The 27,846-nt window shown below is 43.0% G+C and overlaps 4 protein-coding genes across 4 annotated transcripts; 2 read left to right on the plus strand and 2 right to left on the minus strand.

Annotated features, from left to right (window-relative positions):
- Positions 1-6: 6 nt before the first annotated feature.
- gtf2h4 (general transcription factor IIH, polypeptide 4) lies at positions 7-16,244 on the minus strand. Its single transcript, XM_062529888.1, has 14 exons — positions 16,126-16,244; positions 15,723-15,838; positions 15,104-15,208; positions 14,346-14,477; positions 9,282-9,467; positions 7,648-7,756; positions 5,882-5,950; positions 4,850-4,933; positions 4,324-4,492; positions 2,515-2,645; positions 2,118-2,165; positions 1,367-1,445; positions 862-923; positions 7-585 (listed from the first exon to the last, which is right to left on the minus strand). The coding sequence occupies exons 2-14, from the start codon at positions 15,836-15,838 to the stop codon at positions 475-477; spliced, it is 1,401 nt and encodes a 466-aa protein (XP_062385872.1). The 5' UTR covers positions 16,126-16,244; the 3' UTR covers positions 7-474.
- Positions 11,465-13,466, plus strand: LOC134072617 (tumor necrosis factor-like). Its single transcript, XM_062529396.1, has 4 exons — positions 11,465-11,884; positions 12,223-12,250; positions 12,364-12,438; positions 12,706-13,466. Exons 1-4 carry the CDS (start codon positions 11,705-11,707, stop codon positions 13,149-13,151), a joined length of 729 nt encoding a protein of 242 aa, XP_062385380.1. The 5' UTR covers positions 11,465-11,704; the 3' UTR covers positions 13,152-13,466.
- A 193-nt stretch (positions 16,245-16,437) lies between the features above and the next one.
- Positions 16,438-19,038, minus strand: polr1h (RNA polymerase I subunit H). The gene is made up of 5 exons (XM_062529168.1): positions 18,911-19,038; positions 18,568-18,687; positions 18,333-18,436; positions 16,801-16,910; positions 16,438-16,694 (listed from the first exon to the last, which is right to left on the minus strand). The coding sequence occupies exons 2-5, from the start codon at positions 18,683-18,685 to the stop codon at positions 16,670-16,672; spliced, it is 357 nt and encodes a 118-aa protein (XP_062385152.1). The 5' UTR covers positions 18,686-18,687; positions 18,911-19,038; the 3' UTR covers positions 16,438-16,669.
- ddx39b (DEAD (Asp-Glu-Ala-Asp) box polypeptide 39B) lies at positions 18,994-27,146 on the plus strand. The gene is made up of 11 exons (XM_062529166.1): positions 18,994-19,101; positions 19,536-19,778; positions 19,911-20,038; positions 20,238-20,330; positions 20,901-21,084; positions 21,501-21,619; positions 24,179-24,310; positions 24,764-24,873; positions 25,455-25,599; positions 25,885-26,032; positions 26,669-27,146. The coding sequence occupies exons 2-11, from the start codon at positions 19,541-19,543 to the stop codon at positions 26,683-26,685; spliced, it is 1,314 nt and encodes a 437-aa protein (XP_062385150.1). The 5' UTR covers positions 18,994-19,101; positions 19,536-19,540; the 3' UTR covers positions 26,686-27,146.
- Positions 27,147-27,846: the final 700 nt, after the last annotated feature.

Consider the following 27,846-nt stretch of genomic DNA (forward strand, 5'->3'; position numbering starts at 1 on the left):
GATAGATGCGTTTCCAAATTATTTATTTGACACTTTTACAAATAAAATTACAACTGTAACAAAAATATGGTTGCATGAAAAAGTCTCTCACTTTATAATGCAAATCAATTGCAGCAAATACATAGCATACTGACGACACATTTTCTCTATTCCTCCATAATGTCCATTATTCTGGGATCACCCCCCTCTGGGCCTTCAATGTTGCAATAACACTCTTCTTTAAATCACAATCTAGCTGACAAGCCCAGTTTTAAGTTCATTTCCAGTGTTGGCTAAAAGCAGGTGTGTGTCCTCCCAATAACTGGCTTGTCATATGGCATGGCCTCTACCCACTTCTTCTGAGAAGATGAGCCTGGAGCATCTCTTTGTGTCACACTCCTACCCGTCCACCTCCAGCTCAGCAAGTTTTCCATCCATATGCATGTCCTTGACTCATTCTGGGTAAATGTGGGTGATCAAGATGTGCCATGTCCATTAAGTATGACTCTTCTGTCTCTTCCAGAATCTCTTCACCTCGCTGTGCCCATGGGTTGTCACCACCATGACCCTGTGAGCAGGGTTCTGCCATACCAATACCCCCAAGCCCTGCAGGGGAGAGAGAGAGAGAGAAAAGAGACACGTGTGGTTGTTCAGAAACATATCGACTCTCTGAACTGTGTCTTTTGCCCAATTGCCAAGAACACTCAATGTGAGTGTTTGGACAAGAGGGTTACACAGATCATTTGTATACACACTCCCACAGTTAACAACATAATGACATAATTGAGAATAATGTTTAAAAGGTCAGGTAACGTCTGACCCCTGTCATAATGTCTGTAGCCCAGAGGACCAATGGAACAGACACACAGTTCACACATTCACCTGAGCTCTGTCGCGAAGCACCTCAAAGTCCGCTTGGGAGAGGAACTGATTATACAGCACTCCTATGAGTGAACAAAGAGAGGAGATGTGTGAGAGACATGATGAGAAGAACACAAAGAGAGAGAAACATAGAGGGGTCAAGCCAAAGGCCATCATCTTTAAAGGTCGACTTGGCCATTGCCAACAAAATCCATTTATTTTTTCATTATCCCAGTTTCTGATTATACCAACCCTAAAGATATTGCTCACACCCCTGAGGCTGAAGTTGCAGCACATGCATGGCGGCACAAAGCGGAGGCTAAATGGCTCCATCACATGCTCACTTCAAATGCCAGTGAATTAATTCCCATACAGGTGACCTTTACATGATGGAATGGGAGACTGCTTTGACAACCTGAGCAGTCTTATCAAGACAATTGAATTAACTACTTTTTTTTTTCTAGAGACACCTATAAACATACAACCACACACACACACACACACACACACACACACACACACACACCTTCTGAAAACTGCAGTCGGTCCTTTTCAAGTTCCCACAGCCTGATTTGATCAGTAATGGTCGAGGGGAGAACTGGAGTCTGAGAAAAAAAAGTAAAAGATAAAAACACAAAATGATGAAAAGACCACATGAAAACAGAGATCGGCTTTGAAGTAACTGAATCACAATTGCAAAAACATTTGTACAAGTGATTGCATATCAGAATCAAGTAACAGATATGAAAAATGGTCTGACAGGGTACTTTAATATGCAAGTTTTCAAAAGAACATGAGGCAACCAAGACTGAGATTGGCCGTTCTAATTAGGCATGACGTAACTACCGCCTAAAAAAAATCAGGGCACTTCCAGAGAGATTGATATTCCTGCATGCCAATTATTTACCATGTGTACCACACATAAAAGGGATGGGGCATTATGGTTTGAACTGGTTAGAAGTTAGTAAGAAAAGCTATGTTGTATGTTAAGTTATATATGAGTTCAGAGATGCGAAAGCCTCTAAACGCCAACTGTCAAAAATGAGATAATGATGGTGAGTGAACACTCTCCAGTGGCATATGTTAATCAAATAATTTTGCTTCAAAACCTTCTAAATACCACTCTTCTTATAGGCAAAAATCCTATAGGAGTCTGCTAAAAAAAAGTCTCATTTAAAATAAAAGTGGTCAGACGGATTCAGAAGATTTTGCTTTTGAACTGTTCATGTTCCTCCATCTTTAATAGTAGGTGTTTTGATTCAACGCAGACACAGTACCTGTTTGGCCATGACTGGGTGTGCTCTGGTCCGCATAAAGTGGATGATCTGAGGAAACACACATCAATCACTCACTCAGTCATCAGGAGTCTATCTGCTGATGGCTACTGGGGTGCACTAACTTACAGTTTTAACAATTATGATGACATTTTATTTAGTCATTTGATATTATACCAAAATATTATTCCTAAAGCCTATAGTGACATTTCATATTGAGACATTTCGGACAAATACACATAGTTACAGTTAAAATTATGATTTTTTTTTTTTTTTTAATGATGAGAATGAATCCTGCTTTTTGTCATAAAACTGCCTAGTGTATAAACCAACCCCCCTATTGTCACTGTCCCATGCCCATTCCGTCTCAAACAGTTCCGTCCTCCCTGGCAGATGGTACCTGCTGTGCCGTGATGCCGTTGGCGATGGCTTGCTGCACCGACTCCCTGGTGACCTGCGCCACCACCACATCAGGAAACCTATAGAGCATCTCACTGAACAGAGCCACCAGCGCAATCTGCAGCTCAGAGTCTAGGGGGAGAGAGGTGGTGGGGTGGGGGGAGAGAGGGGGTGGGGTGGGGGGAGAGGCAGTTAGAGACTTGAGGGAACACGGAGGGGGGGTTATGTGAGCGTGGGTGTTGGCTGAGAGTATGTTTTTAACCTCAGTTTGTATGCAGAATAATTTAAATCATTTAAAAAATGTAAAAGCTGGAGACTGCTCCAAGGTAGAGGAGCGGCAGACACAGCAGAGAGTGTGATATCAGCCAAATGCCCTATATGCTGAGAAACTGTGGTGCTATAGGGGTTTTCAACTGATTGTGAACCAGTGACCAACATTCAGACTACTTAGGCAACCCCTGGATCACCACTGAATAAAAATACTGATTTCCAGATTGAAACTACATGACTGAACCCGTTGTCAGGGTCAGGGACCACCAGCTATGTCCTCACAGACTACAAGTGGGCCACGGAACACTGGTTGAGAACCCCTGCTGTGGAAAGATGGAGTCAGATTTGAATTACGCATTACAAAGTGTGAAGTTTACAAGCTCTCCATAGAGAAGCTTGCGCAAGGTGCAAACAGTGAAGAGGTGGCACTATAGTGCGTCATTAACCCACATGCAGGTGTGAGTGTAAGTGTAAACATGACTTTGTGATACCTTTTCATTTTCCCATGAAAGCTGCCTTAAGAATGAAAACTAATACCCTGAATCCAGTACTTTTAGATACTGGACATCATGTGGACTGCTGCATAATCATTCGTGAATCATAATTGAACATTTCACAGAATTTTGTGTTTAGCATTCTGTGACTCATTAGCCTGTCTCAGTCTCAGTCTCACAGATGCTACTAGGTGTTGCAACAAAGGAAATCCAGTGCAAAATACTACCATTTTCATTGAGGTCAGTCCACATGACGTAAGTAGAACTTAACTGGAATTTAAACAGGATTCCTCTATGCATCAGAGACTACGTTTTCATGCACACCGTATTCCAAATAAGGACCATGTTCTGATTATTGCAATATTCAGAATAAGATATTATTCCAAGGAGAAAAAAAAAACAGAATATGGTGCGCATGGAAACGTAGTCAGTGATAGAGATTTCAATTCAATAATCATGCTGCTGTAATGTCACTCTTGAATTCCAATGCAATATCTTTATTAAAAAACATTATATTAGACAAAGAAGGCTGCCTATTCTGCTACGCATGGGATGCTACTCCCTATGTTTTTAACTTTCTACCATGAAATAGCTAGTTAAATAAAGGCTTTTTAATATATTTTTGAAGAAGAAAGCCTTGGATTTCCTTTTTTCTATCTTCAATTTCATCACCGACCCCAAAGAGCGCCTTCGTATATCCAACTGGACTTCCTGAGCACCCTGGACTTTTTTGTCTTTCCATTATACTAGACATGCTCTTATCTGCTGGCTTGTCAAAATGGAATTACAATACAATTACATACACATACTGACCAATGAACTCCAATGCAATATCTTTATTAAAAAAGATGAACTTCCTGTCACTACAAATATTTGGAAATGTAATAAAAATGCCTGAATTATTTCTTATGTGAATAGATTATGGTCTTTCAATTTTATGGATCTCGTTAGTTGGCTTTCGTCAATAACAGATGAAGGAGAGAGATTTTAAGAAGAGGTTTTCTGTAGACGCTAGATATACTGTGTCAGTTTACTCGTGTACTTACTTGTATAAGCATAGATGCGGTAGTTGGTTTCTACAACGATGAAGCCAGCCTCTCCAGTGCCTGGCGTAGGCCCCATGCCTGACGTAGACGTGGGGGAAGAGTTGGTGCTGCTAATGCCAGCAGACAGGGTGATGGCCAAACGCGTCGGGTAGTACCTCCTGGACTTCCTCTACAGATGAGTAAAATATATATGGACAAATTGTAATCTCCACACACACAACACACACACACACACACACACACACACACACACACACACACACACACACCATCTACCTGCAGCCAGATCAGCAGGTGACCGAATTACTTCACTTCTTCTACTAAAGATTGTGTACTGAGAGTGGCTTTTTTCAGCTGCATGCTATTCTCTGCTGGCTTGTCAAATGGAATTACAATACAGTTACATACACATACTGTATTACATACACATATCTATCTCTTGAATTTCCCCTTGGAGATCAATAAAGTATCTATCTATCTATCTATCTACTGTATCTACTGATAAAAAACACAGCACCCCCCTCACCTTCCTCTGGAAGACCAGGCCAAACTCGCGCAGGTGTTGCAGAAAGGTGAGCAGAGACTCGCTCATTCCTTCCACCGAATAATCCTGCATCAACGAACGAGAAACACGCCACAGTTAGGACTGGCAGGCTCTCTCCTGCCAAAATATGAACGTCCAGATTGAACGACACGGAGCCGAGGAAACAGATGGGAGCTGCTAGGGGCCCAGATGTTTTGGGTAGGAAGAGAAAATTAGAAAAAAAGATATTCACATCCAGTTGTTTTCAACAGTGTGTAATAAGCAATAGCTCTATGATATGATAAATTGATTAAACCTCGCACTACAAACCATTCTCAGGATGGTGGAAGCGGAAAAAAATTAACATGGAAGAAGGGCATTTCAAGGAAGAAATATCAGTATTTGATAGCAGTACATTATTTTTACTTGATTGCTCATATGCTATGTTGTTTCATCAAACAACATTCTGATACCCATTCAGAAAAAATCATAATGACCCATGACAATGACGACACCCCACGATATCTCATTCCAATGAATCCAGTCGTTTGTTGTTTGACACCCCTGCCCTAACCAGTAAGCTACAGCTTTCATCATAACTTGAAATTACTCACTACTAGAACACATGTCCATTACTTCATTACGGTAATGATGAATGACTTAAAGGCGCGGTCAGGAATTTCAGGATTTGTGGTTATGTTTATGTTTAAATTTATCAGTGGACGCTTTTAACCAAGGACCAAACGAAACACTGCATAGAGGTACGTCACCATTACCTTCAGTACTCCAAGAGAAATTTCACTCATTTTTCACTCGGAGCCTCAGCTGCCTAGAGAGACAGGCCATATTTTTTTTTACAGTGTACTATATTCACGGAATGGGTAGCTAGCGGTCGTGAGGAGATGATTGTTGAATGTGACAAATAAAATGTTATGGGCTTGAAATTGTGTAAAATCCCTGACTGCGTCTTTAAAACGCGTTCATCATGTTACTGGAAGTCAGCATCTCACAGGGACCAAGAAGAAGAGCACTCACCCGTCCAAGAGTGGAGAAACTCAGCTGGAACAGGAAGGACAGAATCTCCACCAGGTCCATGCCTCTAGTCTGAACATGAAGGAGACCAATTAGATGAACACCATAACCGTCTTTTATTGCATTGTACGTCAAGCGAATGTTACTGACTACCAGAATGGACACTGGTACGCTGGTATTGACTTGAGTACAGCTACCATGCAGAGCACTACAAGCCACCTAGTAACAGCCAGGCTACACCAGGAGCACAAGTGAAGCGCTCCGTTAACAGAGCAAAAAAAATATTTTAGAAGACTAGTCTAATTTTTTCCGAATGTGTGCATCGCTGTCACATCTGGTGTAGTTCCACTGATTACAGTGCAAGCTAATTGTTGCAGCATAGAACATACAGTTATGTGTCCGGTGTAGCCTGCCTGTTACCGATGCACTTCTGACTTAGGAGGGTTATGAACCAGTAGGGCTCGATCTTAGTTGATTAGGACTGAAAGTCTTCAGTAATTTGCAAAGTAACAAACTCAATAGAAAGAACTCTAACTGCTAGTCCAACATTACACACTATCCTTCTGTAATATGAATATGTACAAGAGAAACCTACTCTGTGTGGATGAGTGAGTGAGTGTGTGTGTGTGTGTGTGTGTGTGTGTGTGTGTGTGTGTGTGTGCTTGGCAGAGCCCAAGAGTCTCTTCAATTCCAGCTAATCCCATAAGTATTAATAACCATGCCAAATTATGTCTTTTGCCCCCCACCTCCTGCTGTTGCTAAAAAGGCAGAATTCAACCCACCCTGCTATTCAACCCCCCCCCCCCCCCCCCCCCCCAGTTTTTTTCACAATGTTAACCATCACCTACAAAAACGAACTTATTACAATCAGACGTAGTGCTTCCAAAATCATCAGCCTTCCCACTTTCAGCCTGTCAGATATGAATGACAGAACCCTCACAGGCCTGGCACGAACGATAGCAAATGACACTGACCATTTTTCACACCACTACCACCCGGCCGCACATAGAGGAAGTTCAATTGGAAAAGAGACCATTTCAAAAGACGGTTTCCCCACTCTATACTCAACCAACTGATGAAACTGAAACATACAGTATTACCCCAATTTCATATCTGTAATGTTTACAGGCTGCATTTTTCCCTTGGGGATCAATAGAGTATCTATCTATCTATCTATCTATCTGAGTTATTGTGTTCTGTATATGATGTGATATGCAACTGTCGGCTCAGACTGCAGCACTGAGATACTGATAGTGAGTTTCAGTGTAACAAGTGGGTTCAGTAAATAAACCTCCCTCCTGATGCGTTAAGCTAGCACCCATGGGTTGTAGCCTTCCTGCCATCATTTGCACTACCACCTTGACATGCACTACCACCTTGACACACACCTCATACTGGATCACATTACCTCAATATGTTCATGTGCATCTTTATCTTTAGCATATTTTACTGTTCTTTTTAGTTATGTTGATTCGTTTTTTATCATCCTGTTTACATTGTAGTGTATGTTGTCTGTGGTGGTTGCGGGGACCTTGAATTTCCCCTTGGGGATCAATAAAGTATCTATCCATCTATCTATCTATCTATCTATCTATCTTGCTGTGTGCTGAATAAACCTCCCTCCTGATGCTTTCAAGCTAGCACCCATGGGTTGTAGCCTTCCTGCCATCATGCGTGCCTCCAAGTCTGGGTGCTGCAAGTTCCCCAGGGCTGAAAGACGCAGTCAAACACATGCAAGTTACAACTGCAACGTGGAGGTGCTGACTGACCTGAGCAGTGTTGAGGTATTGCAGGGTCAGGTACCAAAGCTGGGACGCTGTGTCCAGCAGCAGGAACTGGAAGCCAGAGGAAGTGATACAGGGAGCGTCCCCCACCTCACTGCCAATGAGAGGGATAGAGAGGGAAGAGGGAAGAGACAACGAGAAGAGATGTAGGATGATGCTTGCGTTACCTAGAGCAGTGTTTTTCAACCTTTTTTGAGCCAAGGCACACTTTTTTGATTGACAAAATCCTGCGGCACACCACCAGCCGAAAATGTTAAATAAATGAAATTTTATTGAAAATGAAATTAGATAAAACTTTGTAGCCCTCATTAACGATATCAAGTCATTCTTGTCAAAGTGTCTAGAATAGGAATCAGAAAATGATTTCTATTCACTCTTTTTTTAGACCAATTAGGTGAAATTGGATAATTTCCCACGGCACACTTAACAATGTGTCACGGCACACTAGTGTGCCACGGCACAGTGGTTGAAAAACACTGACCTAGAGTATATAATGTACAGTACATTCAAAGGGTACCATTTCAATGATGAAACAGTGGAATACACAACATGGCTGCAGAGGCACGCCATTGTTTTTACCAAGTCTGCAACGGGGTAATTCAGTTTTCAGTTGCAAGGGTGTGCATTCATTATGTGGGCGTGTTTAAATTTGAATAAAACTAATGACAATGTACCAGTGCCCATTTCAGTGTTTATGCAACCGCCAACCCAATCCCCATAAACCCTTAGATGGAGAAGTAAGCCTTGTGTGCAAGCCACATTTGCCTTCATTAAACATAATGGAAGAGAGTTCTCCAGAAAATGAATTAGTCAAAATAAACAGAGACATATCGCTGATAATTTGATGTATTAGCATAGTTGCTTTCACTGTAAGCCTATTTGCCCACTTAATTTGTTTTAAATCATGTCTTACTTTGTCTGTGGCATTTCTCTGGCTCTAAAATGGTTTATCTGTTGTATAAAGGCACCAGTGTCTTATTATGAGCCATTTTTGTGTTGATGCATATCACTCAGCTCTAACCAACTCTTTACATCTATGACACCCTATCCTTACCAAACACTGCTTCAGTTCATCAATATTACAATTTCACAGAATACACTTTACTTGGTTTAAACACATTCTGCTGTTTGGGGAAAGAGTCTAACTCACGGACAGATGGAATGGAGCCATTGTTATCTACATCCTCCACCTATTACACCCACACCAAAAGGAAACATTCTCTTTCCAGCTCCACCTTAGCTGGTCCTCCTTTCTCCAAATAGTGGCAAGAGCCCTGGGTGTTTGAGAGGGATCACTATCACTGGTTTGCTAAATGAGACTCTGGCAAAGTCTATCTGTTAAGAACAGACCTGCATCTGTCTTCTAATTATTCCACCTTAAGTCTTTTATGTTTTCTTGTTAATTATTTTTTTATTGATTTTACCTTGATTTATGATTTATTTTTTATTATGATCTTTTTTTTATTATTATTATAATTATTATTATTACTCTTTGCCCATCTATGCTTTTATCTGCTATAATTACTGTTTGGTTTTTGTTTATGTAAGGCACATTGAATGACCTCTGTGTATGAAATGTGTTACATAAATAAACTTGACTTGACTTGTTCCTACTGTACCTCTTCATGAGTCCAGCCTGGCTGAGTAGCTGGGCGAGGTCCTGGCTGACGGCAGCGCTGGGCGAGCCCACCATGAAGTGGAGGATGACCTCCCAGCGCTCCATGGCGTAGCGGTCCAGGCTGTCCACATCGCGCGCGTGACGGTCAGGGCCCAGGCTACTCCCCTCGTCTGACCAAGCCTTACCGCTGCAGAGGAGGAGGAGGAGGAGGAGGAGGAGGAGGAGAAGATAGCGGTCACTGCACAGCAGGGTTTTCAGTACATGGTCAAAGAGCGATCATTCTTCTTCTCAGTGTGATGACGGCAGTAGTCAACCACTCATGACACCAGTAGTCATTCTCTCATGCAGCAGGGCTACGGCCACATCTCCAACATGAAGTTAATTATGCACACATCACTTAAGATTTGCAATGCAGTTATGAAATGCTTTAACCTGCAGCCTAGGCTACTTGATCACTTTTTGCTTGTTTGTTTCAATAACCTATACCTGTACCTATACTCCCTCCCCCTGCAATTGAAACCCTCCTAAACACGCATCTCGTCAGTGATTGGCCGGAACAGTTTGTTATTCTTTAATGGTCCAGACTGGACCAGATTGGTTTTGTTGCCGTTTATGAAGCCACAGAGGAGAACCCAGACGAACATGCAGGTCAGTGTGCCAAGGAGGCCACAGGCACCCATTTCTAATTCTCCAAACCGGTTCGGTAAGAGTTTAATGCACCGACTTAAGTTTAATTTCACTGCTGGTTACGCCCCTGGAAGTCCTAAGTCAAGTAAGACACCTTTCTACACATGCTCTCTCAATCTCAGTTGAGATTTGAGAAGCGGTCTGTTGTTGCTATGTTGCAACGGTTGTTATCCTAAAAAAATAAAGTAATGGGGGAACTTGAATTATGACCATGTCTACGTAATACATGCTACCACCACCTGCCATCCCAGTTGCGAAAGATGCGACTGCTGACTCACGGATTAGGTTAGGATGAGGTATACGCTGCCATTCTTTAAATAGCAGGTAGATAATACCTTCTTCCTTTTCCGCATAATTATCTTCTCTTCCTGTAAGTCAAGTCTCGCCAAGTTCTTTTTCAACAACTACAATAATAAAATGTCCAGACAGATAACTTATAATTGTGCTTCCATTAATCTTATTTTTTTTTCTTTCTTTGACCAATACATGACATCAGGGGTAAAACCAATGTGAAAATAAGTCAAATTAAGCAAAGTTTGACTGTAAACGCCAAACTATATCATGATAGCCTACATCATCAAAAAATATCATGAAGTAAGACACCAACATAGTCTTAAGAGCCAAAAAAACCCTCAATTAAGGCTTGATCAAATGCTAAAAAAATAAATGAATGGATACAAATTCTAATTTTATTCAAAGGACTGTAACATTCCAGTGACAGATAAGACACTATTATGGTAGAATACAATGAGCTATACATGGGGAATATCCCTTTGCCCAACCCTAACCACTATCTAAGTTCATCTCATCTGTTTGTTGCTTTAGTCACTGTGATATCTTGGTAACCACATTACCACGGTAACCCCTACCCCGAATCTGAACTCATCGCCGCAAAAAACAATTATATGAAACATTTGCTTGCACATCATGTGTGCAATGTCGAGGTGATATCATCTTATGACATGGATTCATGTTTCTTCAAACTAAATTTCAAAACTCATCATCAATAGATGAAGCAGACCCGACCTTTCGCGTGTGTATTGGAGAGCGCAATGTTCCAACATTACATTTATGTTTAGCCAATACGAGAGTAGAGGAGAACTGACACAACAGCACTTTTCTAATTCTCTCCATTCAAACTCGATTTACACAAAAGACGATAGACTTGAAAGCTGTGAAATTTGTCCAGAAAGGAATCATACAGTACATGTTTACTCTATGAAAGTTTAAACAACTAAAAAAAAACAGGAGAGGTTTGCCAATTACAAAAGATATGACAAAGTTGTCCATGTTGGTATAAGATGAGAAATAATAGGGAAAACATGTTTGATTGATTGTTCAATCATGACAGAAAGAACATCTTCAAAAGCTTCATCTTCAAGGCTGGCCACTAAAGTAGATGCATGTCAGACAGTTGTTGTGTGATTGGACAAGCCGGGGGGTTCTGTTTTTTTTCTTTTTTCTTTTTTTTTATGCTTTGTTTTTTAACTACTTACCAAGCGGTCATTTACCGGCAACATTTCTTGTCCATCAGGTATCCATGGTAGACTAGTTCATTCTTTGCAACACCTAACACTCCCACACATACACACACTCACTCTACGGTGACATCACTGGAGTTTCCCTTGCCTAAAACCTCTGGATAGAAACACACGTATATATACCTCAGGCAGAACTACTCTGACCATCAAACCACCAACAGACAAGCTCCAGCCAAGGAACTACAGTACAGAAAGAATGGCCCAAGACATGAAGAGCACTGTTGTGGAGGTTGGGCTGCAGGGAGCTGGAGCCGTGGAGGAGCAGACAAAGATGACGGGCGCCTCACGGCCCTCAAAGAGCTGGAAGATTGGTATGGCTCTACTGGCCATAGGACTGTGTGCTGCTTCTGCCATCTTCTTCACAATCCACAACCAGGTGAGCCTCTCAACATACAAACACCCATGCCTGAGAGCACAATGATGTAGAATAGATAATGACAATACAATATATATATTCTAGTTTTTACTTTTGCTTAAGTGTTTTCGAGAGGGCAAAACATTTTAGGATAAACTGTCATACATGATGCTTTGGTCTCTCTTTTTTATTCAGTGTAATGAAATAATGTATTGTATGAGGAAACTTTTCTTGTATAGTAGAATATTATACAATATGATGATATAGGTTTTTCTTTTATATAACTAGGTTTCCCAGTAAAATACGTGGAGTTTTAAAAATGAATATCTTTCTTTGTCGTTTCTTTGTTATCAAATCAGAAATGGGACATTACTGACGGAAGCAAAGGTGAGTGTTGTTTCTCATTGATGGTCTTCTGACCTAATTTGTAGGCTGCCATGGTGATTTTCATTGACTCCCAGTTCCTGTCCCTAAAAAGTCTCCCTATATCTCCTTGACAGCTCTGAAACACACTTTGAGACAAGTATCACACATGGGACACTCAGGGCACAAAAAAATGGCCATCCATCTGGAAGGTGAGTGCTTGAGACATGTGTATGGGTGGCGTGTTTGATTACTTTTCAATGCATCCAGGCAACACTTCTGGAGTCAAATAAAATTCTGATAGTATTAATTCTGACAGTGTTAAGTATCAAAACCACCATTCTTGCTCACTACTACAAATTCAATATGACTAGCCTTAGCTAGATGGTTTACGGTCCAGCAGGTGCTGCTGGGATGTTGTTAAGTGAAGAAAGACAAAACCCCCCAATTCTTACACCCACTTTTTTTTCCTCTTATAGGAGAGTACAGTCACTCTCTGAGTACTGTGGAATGGAGAAATGGCAGTGGCTCGGCTTTTCACAGGGGTGGGTTGAAAGTGGTCGACAACGAGATTGTCGTTCCCGCGAATGGCCTGTACTTCGTCTATAGCCAGGTGTCCTTCAACATCAAATGCCACACCCAGTCGCAGAGTCTGGCCGAGACGGTCTACCTGAGCCACAAGGTCAAGTGCAAGTCGCCGGCTCACGGGACGGAGAGGTGGCTGCTGAACACTCTGCGCTCAAGCTGCGAGCGCGTACGGGCGCAGGAGGACAGTGGAGAGCTCTGGTACGACGCCATTAACCTGGGAGCTGCTTTCAGCCTGCAAGAGGGCGATCGCTTGAGCACCTTCACAGGGCCGGACCAGGAGCTACCCCACGTGAAGAGTGACAGTGGGAATACCTACTTTGGAGTGTTTGCTGTCTGAGGTACATGTGTGTGCACGAGGGTGAACGTGTGTCTTCTACCATCCCAATCGTGGTCCATCTACGTATATCATATGTACTGTACATTATGGCACCATATGTATATCATCTACAATTTTGTTTATTTCACATCTCAATTCACTGTATCAGTGCAGCATGTGTATGTTTACTGTGAGAGGATATGGAGCCGAAACATGAAGTATGCGGGATCCTTACAGTGAAAATTCTTACATTTATTTTAAAAAAAAAGGCACACTGAAGAGCTGATTTTCACCTGATAATGAATGTTCTTTTGAGTTTCGGATTGATTTTCTACCATTTATTTATTTTAAATTATGTCATTTATTTATGTATTTATTATCTATACTGAGATAATGTATTCTTATCTATGCAATGTGTTTTTGTCATTATTTATTTTAAATAAAAAATCATGAACCAAGTTACAGTAGTTGTCTGGTAGGTGTGCCCTGATTATTTTGTCCATGATGGAGAGTGACTTTAAATGCACATTTGCTCAGGTTCAAACTCAAGTTATTAAATTGTCACATACAATTTCTGTGGTCAGTAATATTGTTTGTCATCTATTGTTGGAACTACCACTGGTACAAGCGCTGGACAGACATGCAGAACATGCAGTCTTACACCTATGTCTGAAAGCAGTTCATGTCTATTACAATGTTGTCAAAGTTCCCCCCCCCATCAATTTTTGTTGACAATTCCCAGGACACTAAAACACTGAGGTGCATGGAACTTGGTGGGAATGGAGCCTCTCCACACACACGCACGCCACAAAAGCCTGGGAAATAACTCGATGACAGTTGCGCCCAAGATAGCACTTTTTTTGTGGTATGTTGGTCTCAAGAAGTTTGCAACAACCCAACCCATAACCACTCATTTGAAATGTAGCGCATCTAATGTACTAGACATTAAATAAAACTTTGTGCTGGTTATCACCGAGCCACACCCTACATTCCATCCCAACTGAGGAACATTCAAACCACAATTACCTCCAAGTTCAAACCACCATGGATCATAGTCCAGTGACTCACACATCTCACAAATGAGTCACTGAGCATCTTTGTTCAAGAGGTCACATATGACATACAGAGAGTGTATTCCGTGTGTGTGTGTGTGTGTGTGTGTGTGTGTGTGTGTGTGTGTGTGTGTGTGTGTGTGTGTGTGTCAATGCTACTCACCCTCCCAGGAGAGCAATGCGCAGGTTGTCCTTAAAAACTGGGTTCAGCACGTTGCCTTGAAGGCCACCCTGAAGGTGCTGAGTGTGCCAGAGACGTAGCCCCGACAACACAGAGACACATTCATCATGATCCCTGACGACACACAAACACAGAACAAAGAACAGCACACATTGTTACTCTAGCTGCTTTCAGACCTGTTCTCCACACTATAAGTGGATCTTTGTCAAAACAGATGTCCGACCCTTCGGGAGATTCAGATATGATGCATACATGCGGACATTTTGTGTGAGAAGACATCGATGCATGTGAACAGAATCTCTGCGTAGTTGAACAGGTTAAACGTGGTTGAACACACACATGAACAGAATCTCTGCATGTACTTTGCTTTGTTCTGACATGGGCTGATTTACAAAATGTCAATCCAAAACACTAGGAGGGGAGTGGTTTAAAAGAGGGCTACATTTGGAGTTCCAAATGTCTGGCTATGTTGTTCAGATATTCAACCCAACCGCTCAATATCGCAGAACATGCAGACTTACACCTATGTCTGAAAGCGGTTAATGTCTATGACAATGTAGAGAGTATATTACTGAGCTCATTGATCTCCACATATATTGGTCAAGATCACAGAGAAAAACACAATAGTGTCACGCATCAGGACATTTAAAATAACAAATGTGGACACACATGAAGACAGTCTCATGGACACTTGAGTTGGTCTTCAGATCACACAAAAGATATCCACAGACAATACTTACTTCTGACTATCTTTCTTGACCCACAATGCAACAGCAGCCTGAGGTAGGGGCTGATCCAAGAAGAGCATGCGCATCACATAGTTTTTCGCCAGAGCAGGCAGCTCCCTGTACACAATAAACAGCCACTGCATTTAAAGTTACTGCACTGCTCCACTGTAACATGTGTCAGTATGGGTTGAAACCTATTCATCAATGACAGTAATAACAGTGTAAGAGGATAGATTCTGCATAATAAGTACTCTCAGCAGCACCTACAACTAGACTTGCTAATTGTAGCACTTTACCACCTGACTAGAACTGACACTTGACTGTATGGAAGTGGCACTCACTGCTACCCTTATCACACTCTACCTTGATTGTTTCCCTTGTTAAAAGTCGCTTTGGGTTAAAAAGGGTCAGCTAAATGTAATGTAATGTAATAAGTGTATCAGTACTGTGTATGGCTTATGTCAGACTTCTACGCACTAGAAGGAGGCACTTCAGAGCCAACTTCAACTGCATCTCCACCGATAAGCCTACGCCATCAGCTTCAGGCAACTAAGCTAATGAGCAACACACTATTCAGATAGTCCTGATGTCATGTACGTCCTTGTTCTGCTCTGCTTGCATGCAACTCTACCTGTAGACAGCCAGGCAGGTCGCAGGATGGTTGTACAGTCGGTCCAGCACATCTGGACTCAGTTCTTTCAAGTATTCATGAAGGTTTTTACACTGCAGTTGAACGCGCAACTTCATCTACAACCAGAACACAAAAGATTCAACCAAGCGTATAATCAGTAGCCAGGAGGATACAGGAACATTTCTGAGTAATAACTGAGCAAAACTGTTGTTCAAATTTTTCATAAAACCTGTTGGTTTACGTACAAAGTAAGCTAAAGTCAATGCTAGTGTAACGTGACTTTCACGTTAGCAGATGGGAGTGTGACACTCATTTGATTACAAAGGCTTTAATGAATCTGATCAACAAGAAACCGTGTATGCCAATACGAACAGCACGTATAAGATTAAAAGCTACATTTTACCTTGTAATTGCGTAGACCAGAACTATATATTTTTTAAAAATCCAATTTCAGTTCCAGTCGACAATGAACTCAGGAAGCCATGTTGTTTGATCATGTGACAAAACACTGCTATGCGATTGGTTCAAACAAGTAGGACTCTTGGTAAATGCAGGCATTCGGTAAAGTCAGAGCTTCTATCACTCTGGGTAGCCTGGTACGTTTCTGTATCTATGGGCATTCTTAACTTTACGTTGACCAGTTTGTTTTAATCTGTGAGAAACCCAAACTTTTATAGTCATGACTGAGGTGCACCCAGAATAATGAACAGTTAAATACAAGGTAATACAATATTTAGTTTATTGCTGAATCCATCATTATTATAATGACTTGTTTACCAGCATTATCATGAAGCAACATTTACATCAGCAGAGCAAATGTGTTGGACTGAGTTACACAGTGTATATCTATGTTAAAAGAAAATCCTTTAAACTTCACTTCACAAATTCAAATAGTTTGATTATATATTCATACAATTTACGCTCCATTGTAACAATATTCTGTTCCATTAAGAGTCTTCTTTCTCCTGGTATCTGTAATAAAATCATAGAACATTCGGTTAATTAATGTACTTCCATAGTAAAGTTAAATTTTCTTAGAGATGTGTGTCTCAATGTATACAGAAGCTGCAAAATTTACCTGCAATGTATACAAGTGAAGAAGACAGTCTGCCCTTCATCAGCTGACCTCATCTGACGTGTGTGGTATACCATTCCTTCTTTGTTACATCTGGAACACCGCCTGTCAATCTGGGAGTGAAAGGGAAATAAGGAAAAGGGAATCAAGTGTGTCAATATCGGCCTGCATTAAAAAATTGTGAGATGCACAAATTACGGATTATTCCATATCAATTCAACACAACATTATTGGATTCAACATCATGGTCTCAGAATCATTGCTCATTTTAATCTAAAACAACCCCCCTTGTATTATGGCTTGTCGTTTAAAAAATGTCTGATGTCATATTTTGTTGCTGCCTTTTCAATTTTGGATACACACAGCCAAAGCACCAAATGCCAGAATGAGCATCACTTTATATATATTCCTCTGCTTTCTGAACAAACCATAACTTTTTGCTGAATATGTGCATACTGAGGTAGTGCCATGCGTAGATTTAAAACTCAGATTAGAATTCCTGTTTTAGCCACCATCATGTCCTATTGATCAAAACAAACCACAACTGCAGAAAAACTTATTTTTGGTATCAACTAAACAACACAATACGATGAATACAATACAGATGAGATATTGAGGGAGAACATTATGACAGGTATGACCTCATAACCTTGAGTACCTAATAGCTGATCTTCATTCTCACTCCCTGGAGTGGTTAGTAATGCAACTACTTATAACACACGAGTAAAAAAAGTATTTTTTTCAAGGAACAAGCACTCTTCACATTCCTTTTTAAAACTGCACTCCTACTCATTACTCTCGGGTATGTTTTTGAGCCAGTAATCTACTCTGTACTAAAGCATTTTTCCCAAATACCTTTTTACAACACAACTACATTTTCCATATCCATATACCACAAATCAGCCCTAAATCGACAGGGAGAGAGAGCAACAAGTATCTCTAAGAAGATACTGAGGTGCTACAGTAACTGCCTTGAATAAAAAATAAGAAGGCCATGGCTTCTGACTAAACTACAATACAATGAGAATGATGACTGAAACTTTGTTTGTTTCCTGTTCTCAGAGCCTGGGCTGTCTACAGAGACCGGGTTTTTTTTTTTTTTTTTTTTAACAGTGTAATCATGGAATGGGCAGCTAGCAGTCATGGGGAGATGATTGCTAAATGTGACAATAAATGTTATGTGCTTGAAATCGCGTAAAATCCCTGACTGCACCTTTAAAGTAACACAATGAAGAAATTTCCCATTTCGTCAATTTTCAACATATTGGGTAACATAAGGGGGTACCGCTGTGTATATCTATCCATAATTCAAAAGGCATGTCTCAGCAAAATAAGATATCGGGCTGAAAGTTTCATACAATAGTCAGTCATAAGAAAGAGGGCTGATTGGAGACATAAAAATGTGAGTCCATGGTGTCTGTTTGACCTGATATCTGACCTTACTGTACAGTAGCCTACTATCAAGTTGTTAATAAGTAATTTGGCCTACAGTCATGTAAGATATAATTTCATAAAATGCTAGTTGTCATGCTTACCACTGGGCCTTTTAGCTCAGAATCTTCCTCACTCTCTCCAGTGCTGACCATGGGTTCTAATGGGTTGAACACTACAGACGACGTTATGACTTGATCTGCTAATTCTGAAAGAGAAGTTATATGACAGCTTCAGGAACTCATAGAGGACTGATGGCATTTTGATTCTTTACTGTTTCAGGATAAATCTTCAAAACGTTGCAGTAAAAAGCACAGACACACATCCATCACCACTCACCCCGAACAGGGATAATAAAGGCACAGCGAGGACATGTAATAGTATCTGGTGCCCCTGGTAAAGGGAGCACATTTCCACATTCTGGGCAAAAGTTTGGATCTCCGCCAAAACAAGACATTTCTGCAACAGAAAAATAGTGATGTGAAATATGTAGCCTACGTTAATGGCAGGTAAGTGAAAGAGATCCTTACTCGTTTTGTAAACGAGGCCATCAGAGACTTTGACAGTATTTACCCTTATCTGACAAAACGACAGTTTCTGTATTGTAGACTCTACATTAGCCTACATTGAACAAAATGTAACTTTAATCAAAGTGATGCATCAGATACACGTCAGTCCTCACCACTGTTGTCCCTTATGTTTGTTTTCAGAGACTCTTCTGTTTTTCACGTGGACACGGACAGACGGCAGTTGAAACTACCCCCAAAAAAACGCTGAGGTCCTTCGTCGATACGAACGCGTCGCGTGTTGATGACGCAAACATCGACACATCAAGAGAAACGCAACCAACACAATTTGCTGCAAAATTTGAAGGTAATACATCAGTTTATGCAGTGCATTTGTCTAAATATTTGTAGTAAACATAAATTTAGTTTCATTTAGACGAAATATTTTGCGATGAATGTATAGTGATGGAAGATGGAGTCTTCATACCTTGCATGGCCGTTAACGTGAGCTGTATGATGCCGATGGGGGTTAGCTAGCTAGCTAATCGTGCCTGTCTCGGACACTACATGACAGCCCTTGACAACCGACTGATGGCTGTGTGTAATGTTGATGTATAAAGTTAAAACATATGCATTCGCAATGGAGAACCCTGGACCTCTATATTCCAAATTAAGTCGTGATGTTAGCAGGTGGATGTCCTCACATCATAGTCGAGCAAGGAAAGTTCCACAGGGCATGTTGATGTCTTTTTGCATTGGATTTGTATAGATTTTAAATGTTACCGTTGGTGTTGTTCACAGTCGTAATGGCTGAGAACGATGTGGAGAACGAGCTCTTGGACTACGAGGAGGATGAAGTGGATACCGCAGGGGGCGTTGGAGATGGTGGGTTGGGAGGAGGGGCGGGAGACGCCATGTCCATGCAGAAGGCGGCGGTAAAGGGTTCATATGTGTCCATCCACTCCTCCGGCTTCAGGGACTTTCTGCTGAAGCCAGAACTGCTGAGGGCCATAGTGGACTGCGGCTTTGAGCACCCATCTGAAGGTAAGCTGCCCTGAACCGTGAGTGCAGGCCTAATTGCATTCAGTCCATAGAATGTCAGTCTAATTTTAACTTTAATTCCTCCATCACTTATTCTGTCTCTCTCTTTCTCTATACTTCTCTCTGTGTCCGTAGTTCAGCATGAGTGTATTCCCCAGGCCATTTTGGGAATGGATGTGTTGTGCCAGGCCAAGTCCGGTATGGGGAAGACAGCCGTATTCGTACTGGCCACACTGCAGCAGCTGGAGCCGGTTACTGGTCAGGTGAGTGTTTTCATGTGATGACCTCTCTGTCTGTCTCTGTCCACCCATTCAACTATAACCAGGTGTTCTTCCTTCCAGTCATATTTCTGAAACGGCGTTTGAAACAACTGCAGTTGTTTTTACAGCTCTCTGCACACCAGCATGTTGATTTATAGGCTTCCTTTTGTTTATTATTTTCTTCTGTTTCGATTTGTTGTAGGTGTCAGTGCTGGTGATGTGTCACACACGAGAGCTGGCCTTCCAGATCAGCAAAGAGTACGAGCGCTTCTCCAAGTACATGCCCACTGTCAAGGTACAGCCAGCAGAGGGCATTGTCACTTTGTCATTGTCTCACAACTCAGTGAGCCACAGCTATTCTGTAGCACAGATGATTAATTGAAAAGTTACAGAAAAAATATAGAAAGGTTGCAGCTGCCTGCAGTATTGAATAGCAGCTCATAATGAAACCGTCTCTATCCTCCATTAGCCTACAGTGGAATCAAGAGATGATAAGTTTACACTGACATTATTAAAAACACGTAGACACACAGGCCCTTTCTCAACCTCTCTTCTCGATCCTCAATCCTCGGTCCTTCAGCTCATTCCCACTGATCTATAAAGAACACTGGATATCCCATGGTGGCCAACCCATCATTCTTTTATAGATCAATGGGAACGAGCCGGAGGACCGAGGAAGGAAGGAATGAAAGGGAGGATAGATAAAAAGACATAGAATGACTCACATGCAGAAAAGTAGCATTATTCTCTTGGTTGTCTTCTATGCCAATAATTACTGTTAACTGGCCATGACTGGAGTTCTTTGTCATACCTCACTCATGTTATATCCTGAGTCTGTCTTGTCTCACCTCTGTCCGTTCTCTAGGTGGCCGTGTTCTTCGGGGGTCTGTCCATCAAGAAGGACGAGGAGGTTCTGAAGCGAGAGAGTCCCCACGTGGTGGTGGGCACGCCAGGGCGCATCCTCGCCCTCTCCCGCAACAAGAGCCTCAACCTGCGCCACATCAAGCACTTCATCTTGGATGAGTGTGACAAGATGCTAGAACAGCTTGGTGAGTTGATCACACGCTTAGTTTGTTTTGATTAGCAGGAAGTACACCACCTATATATATCTATATATCTGTATATATACTCTTTTGATCCTGTGAGAGACATTCAGTCTCTGCATTTATCCCAATCCGTGAATTAGTGAACACAGCTACCTAGTGAAATGAGCACGCTCTGTCATTAACGTCAAGGTGGGGTTGCCAGCTCACATACTTGCTCGCAGCTCGGCTCGGGGACTGGCTTAGAACTTATATGCTTTTCTTAAATTATTTAATGGACTGCAGAGTTATAAGATATTAATGACAAATGAGAGAATGTAGTCATAATTTAAGGATGGTTTAGGAGCTCAGGTTGAAAGGAAATGATGTGTTGTTTTTTGCACGTAAAATGAAATGACTTAGGAAACTCCTTCTCTTTCCAGACATGCGTCGTGATGTGCAGGAGATCTTCCGCATGACTCCCCACGAGAAGCAAGTGATGATGTTCAGCGCCACCCTCAGCAAAGAGATCCGCCCTGTCTGCAGGAAGTTCATGCAAGATGTAATTAAGCTCCTCCTTCCGCACCGCCCATCCAGTCTGCTGTGGTCATGCCCGCTGACCAACTCCACCCTAAACACAAGACGGGGCAGGGTTCCTTCGCCTGGCTGATCGCGTAGTGTGACCTCGGTGTCCTCACTGAAAGATCACAGAAACGCATACTCAGTGAATGAATCCACCAGCACCGCCGGGTGATGGTGGCTATAGCGTTCGTCCGTGAGGTTAGCTGCACAATTTGCAGAGCCACCAGTTTGGCCTCCCGCTCGTTTCGATGGCCACACGTTCAAACAACACAGCCACTGCTTAGATAGTTGAACCCGCATGTTCACAGTTGGTTTGTGGCTCAAATGTTCCTGACAGAACCTGACCATTTGGCAGACCAAAACAAAAATAATCTAAACGTAATCGCTACCAAAGCAGCCTAAGCCTGCTGATGGATCTCAGTCTCCAAGTCTTCCCGCTTCGGAAGCTGGAGGCCAGGGTTTGTCCTTCACTGGAAAGATAGAAATCGTGCTAACATAACAACAGACCACGCAGCGATCAAAATCCCCCTCTAGGATGTATGGGGAGACAACCGTTCTAAATAGCCAGTGACCTTCATGAGGTCTGTGAAGTCTATGGCATCACAAATCGCCAGGAAGTCCCAGCGTGTCACTGAGCGTTCGATGTGAAAAATCCGGAGTATTATAACCGCACAGAGTCGACTGCCGTACCAAACGGATCGGAGGGAAGATGGGGAAGTGGTGTGTTTGCAAAGAAACGCCAATGCCACCATACCTGTTATTAGAGAAATGGGCCATGTATACGAACGCAACACGAGATAAATGTCGAAATGAGAGATTGCGCGGGTGAGAGGGAAAGAGAGAGATTAGGGGGAGCAGAGCAGCGGAAGACCGTTTCGGGAGGGACGAAAGGTCAAAGTAAGACAGGGAGAGAACCGCGGTCCAGAATTAACAGAAGTAACGTCTTCTGTCAAGCAAGCGATAAAGGAACAGCAAACCTGTCGCATAACGTGTAAATGGATAAAAACAACGCAATTCTGTTGAAATGTTACGAAGCAGTTATAGAATACAAACAAATATTATCAATTTAAATCTCTGCGAAGCAAAATGACAACCCAATCAGTACCAATCTTGGTTGCAAAAGCACACCTTCACCTCCCAACCCACATACAGAAGCATACACACAAGGGCATCCCATGTACGTTTCCCAGACATCAGCGGGCCCTGGCCAGCCAAGGCCGTCCATGAGCAGCCCTTAGGCGGCTGTGAGGAGCTGGGGTCAGGAGGGTGAGTAAAAGCAGTCGGGGTAGCCAGGGAAGGGAGCCCACTTGCCCCTGAGAGAAGGTCTAGACAGTCAGTGGGTGTGGCGACCCAGTAGATGTCCCCAGACACAATATAGTGACTGACACACTGATCTCAGTCCAGGATGGGGGGTGGGTGGGGTGGGGGGTGGCTGAGCTAAAGACTTGGAGTGACAGACAGACCAGAGACCAGTCAGCTGCTGTTCAGAGCTGTGGGGTCAGACTAGTGACACGTAGACAGGGTCTGAGATGGAGGGGGTAGGATCAGTGACCTGTAGGATTTTGGGTCAGGCTGCAGACATGGTTTTGGGATAGTTGCCCCTGAGGTAAGTGACATTAGCCTTATTCAGCAATGATAATGGACAGAGCTGCTATGCTAACCACTGGAAAACTGCCACATTGGTTATGGACAGTGGATGGGCCTTTTAAACAACCTTTCATCTGCTGAAATTACGCTAATTAGGCAGAAAACATATTCACTTATCATCACACTGGAGTACAAATTAGTGTGACTTGTAGTGCTACTCACTCTAGATTATCATTAAAAGCCTGTTCATGCATTGCTAAATCAAGTGCTTTGAAGAATAGATAAGAGAGAGAGAGTGTGTGTGTGTCTGTGTCAAGAGAGTGGTGTGGTTGGTTGCATCTCTCACCCAGATAGATCTGTAGTTGTGAAGTAGTGCAGAGTAGATGCATCAAGGAGAGTGTGAGTGACTGTGTGGGTCAGTCTGCATGTGTAGGTGCATGGATGTGTGGTGTGTCTGTGGATGAATAGGCATGTGTGTGTTTGGGTGTGTGGATGCATGTGTGTTTGTGCGTACATAGATGTATGTGTGTGTGTGTGCGTGCGTGCGTGTGTGCGTGCGTGTGTGCGTGCGTGTGTGTGTGTGTGTGTGTGTGTGTATGGGATGGGAGGGGAGGGTGTGTCTAACTCCCATCCCCTCTCTCTTTCTTTCTCATTTCCCTTTCCTGTCGTCTCCTGGCCTCTTCCCTATGCTGCTTTTCTTCCTCCTCCTCCTCTTCCTCCCCTCTCTCTCTCCCTCCCTACCTCTCTCTCTCTATCTATCTATCTCTCTCTCTATCTATCTATCTATCGCTGTCCTGACACTGTTCCACACTCCTCACTTTTCACACCCAACCAACACCCCTTCAACTGCAACCACCTTCTCCTCCTCTTTTCCCTTCCTCCACTTCCTCCTCCTCCTCCTCCTCTTCCTCCTCTCCTCCCTCCGCCCACCCCCGACCCTCGGCCGGTCCAGCCCATGGAGGTCTTTGTGGACGACGAGACGAAGCTGACGCTGCACGGCCTGCAGCAGTACTACGTCAAGCTCAAGGACAACGAGAAGAACAGGAAGCTCTTTGACCTGCTTGACGTGCTCGAGTTCAACCAGGTACAGCGGCAAGCGCCAGTTGAGGCTGGAGAACACATGGGGGACGGAGACAGAAGCAGGACTGGGCCACCTAGAGGAGCTCTGTGGTCTTAAGATGGAATATTCTGAGGCTCAAGTGCCTAATATTATCCATATCCATAATGTAACGTTCTCAGCCGGAATTCAGGCATGGCCTGGGACTGACGATTTTATTACATATATCACCTATATATATTTTATTACATATAACAATGGTAAATTCAGGCACAGAAATGTCCCTCGCTTTAAGCTATGTAGATTCATGGCCAGTGAATTTGGTATGCATGTTATAATGGCACCGTTTTGTGGGGTAAGTCCCTGTGCATGTATGGATGTGTTGCATCTGATTGCGTGTGCGTGTGCGTGTGCGTGTGCGTGTGCGTGTGCGTGTGTGTGTGTACGCATACATACACGCATGTCTTTGTGATTGGTTAGGTGGTGATCTTCGTGAAGTCGGTGCAGCGTTGCATTGCTCTAGCTCAGCTGCTGGTGGAGCAGAATTTCCCAGCTATTGCCATCCACCGGGGGATGCCACAGGAGGAGAGGTGTGTGATTACAAAGCCTGAGGCGCAGTGGTTAACATAGAGAGAGGGAGACTGATGAAGATCTTTTGAGATCGACACGTTGCCTTTTTTCAGAATATATAAAGTATAATAATTATTATTTTATTATTATTTCTTGGAGCCCATATACCGTGTGAAGACCGTCTCCCTCTCTCTCTCTGACATGTGTTGTCTGGCAGCAGTTACGACATACTTTGGCTGTGCGCACCCGTCTCTACAAATACAAGCATTAAACATACAGTAGACACGCAGTCGGTAGTCTGACATTTAGCACCAGTCAAACCTGTAGTGTGTGACAAAAGGCCGGGGTGCGTTTCCGCAGAGCAGGCATAACGGGTTAACGCCAGAGGCGGACATTCCTGGTTCCAGAGAGTAAAAGTCCTGCCATATAATCTTTCTACCTGTGCATTTAACACAGGCGATATCACTAATTATCTGATCTACCTGGCAGCTAATTAAGATGAGATGGTTCACTAAAATGGTTGGATCAAGTACTTGGCAGGACTTTTACTTTCTGAGCCCGGGATGATCGCCCCTGGTTAACGCAGTGTTGGTCGTTGCAGGCTGTCCCGCTACCAGCAGTTTAAAGACTTCCAGCGGAGGATCCTGGTGGCCACTAATCTCTTTGGCCGCGGGATGGACATCGAGAGGGTCAACATCGCCTTCAACTATGACATGCCAGAGGACTCGGACACATACTTGCATAGGGTGAGCATCCTCTCACCGACCAGCACGTAGTTCATATAAGAACTCTGAATGACACATGAAGCCTTAGTTTGCTTTGCCTCGGTCAGCTGTACCTTTCAAATTCGTCTTTGTTTGTCTCTCCAATCAATTCAAAGAACTTTATTTTTCCGTTAGGAACTTCACATGTGGAGAAGCAGCACATACCTTCACACACACACACGCACACACACACACACACACACACACACACACACACACACACACCTTCCCGCTGCATTAATGAATCATCAATGTCTCGTTGCCTAGGTGGCACGCGCGGGCCGATTCGGGACGAAGGGTCTGGCCATCACATTTGTGTCTGACGAGAACGATGCCCGCATCCTGAACGACGTGCAGGACCGCTTTGAAGTCAACATCAGTGAACTGCCCGAAGAGATCGACATCTCCACCTACAGTAAGTAGTACCACTCTGGAGATACTCACTCAGGCAGCCAGTTTGAGTCATGGGGTGCCTCTCGACCTCTCTCCTTGATCCTCGGTCCTCCAGGCTCTTTCCCACTGATCTATAACCAACACTGGATAGACTATCCAGTATAGTATATAAGTATATATCCTTTTTTGATCCCGTGAGGGAAATTCGTTCTCTGCATTTAACCCAATTTAAACCGAATTAGTGAACACACACAGTACACAGTGAACACACAGTGAGGTGAATCACACACTAACCCAGAGCAGTGAGCTGCCTGCCCAACCAGCGGCGCTCGGGGAGCAGTGAGGGGTTAGGTGCCTTGCTCAACGGCACTTCAGCCGTGGACTGGTCGGCAACCCTCCGGTTACAAGCCCAAAGCCCTGACCAGTAGGCCACGGCTGCCCCATATCCCATTGTTGCCGGCCCATCATTCTTTATCTAGATCAGTGGGAACAAGGACCGAGGAAGGGAGGATGCATGAAAACACGAATGAGAGGCACCCATAGACCCTCTACTCTGAGCCCTCAAATAATGGGGCTGACGGTGCTCAAAATCAAAATAAACAAATACAAGTGATAATAATAAACACATGGCTGTCTCTCTTTCTTTTCTGTCTTGTAGTTGAGCAGAGCCGATGAACAACAACGAGGACAACAAGGAGACGTACGCAGAGTGGCACGAGCTCTGACTGTTATCCAGATACTAACTCTATATGAAAGGATCAGACTTCAGTGTTAGCCAGAACCTGGCCAAGCAGGGTGCAACCACCAGTTTTCCCCCTCGAGTTTTTTGGCCGTAGTGACGTAGGCTTCTTTTAGGTTCCCTTTGCTGAACCATGAGTTCCGAGTGATGTGCTTCAGCCATGATGTGCTACTTCCGTTTATTGTGGAATATATCTGTTACGAGCCGAGAGGCTTTTTTTTCAGTTTTTTTTTTCCATTCCAGTTTTTTTTATTACTTTCAGATGTTTCCAAAATGTTCTAGTTATGTACGTGTGGTAGACACTGGTGGCAGGTGATATAATCTCATTTGTAGTACCTGTGGCTTGTGGCATGCGTCACTTTCTTGACACAAATAAAAAGTGTTTGTTTTGTCTAAATGTGTCGCAATGCTTATTGTGCGATGCAATCTCAGTCTGTTGACACTGCTTTAATGAAAACCGCCTGGCAGCTGTGTTCCTACAGTGACTGTATAAAAACCTGGAGTGGAGTTTTCTGGGAAAGGATTGACTCTTGGTGACAAACAGTACTGTCCAAAGGTTTCGAGGCAGGTCTCAAAAAAGTTTTTTTTTTTATTCTTCCATATTAGTGTGTCTACATTTAGAGTTCTACACAATCTTTTGTAAACACTTTATGTCGACTGATAACCCAAAAATATACATCTGTTCATGTAGACCACCTCAGTGTCTGTTGAAACAGTGAAATGTTACTGCATCACTGAAGCAGTCAGTATGTATACCATCTGTATTGCCTGCACTGCGACACTGACATGTGCGTCAACCAATACCAGTCAGAAGATACCTCCCAAGTATGGGAACGTTTTGTGTATTAGGTCCCATTAACTCAACATGTGCACGTGATTTAGAACACCTTAAGGTTCCAAGCCATGTAACTGGAGTTTGGACTCGATCCAAACATAACAAACCTCTGCCCTCATAGGCACATTTTTAGCGACGCAAATGTGAGTAAAGGAACTCATTCACCATTAATCAGCACCATGACTTTCCGGGACAGGAAGACAAGAGATATAAACAGGAAGTCTAGTCACGAATGTCAGAGGTAAGGGACAGTTTTTAAACC

Source organism: Sardina pilchardus, chromosome 24, assembly GCF_963854185.1.
Source record: "Sardina pilchardus chromosome 24, fSarPil1.1, whole genome shotgun sequence".
Taxonomy (NCBI): domain Eukaryota; kingdom Metazoa; phylum Chordata; class Actinopteri; order Clupeiformes; family Clupeidae; genus Sardina; species Sardina pilchardus.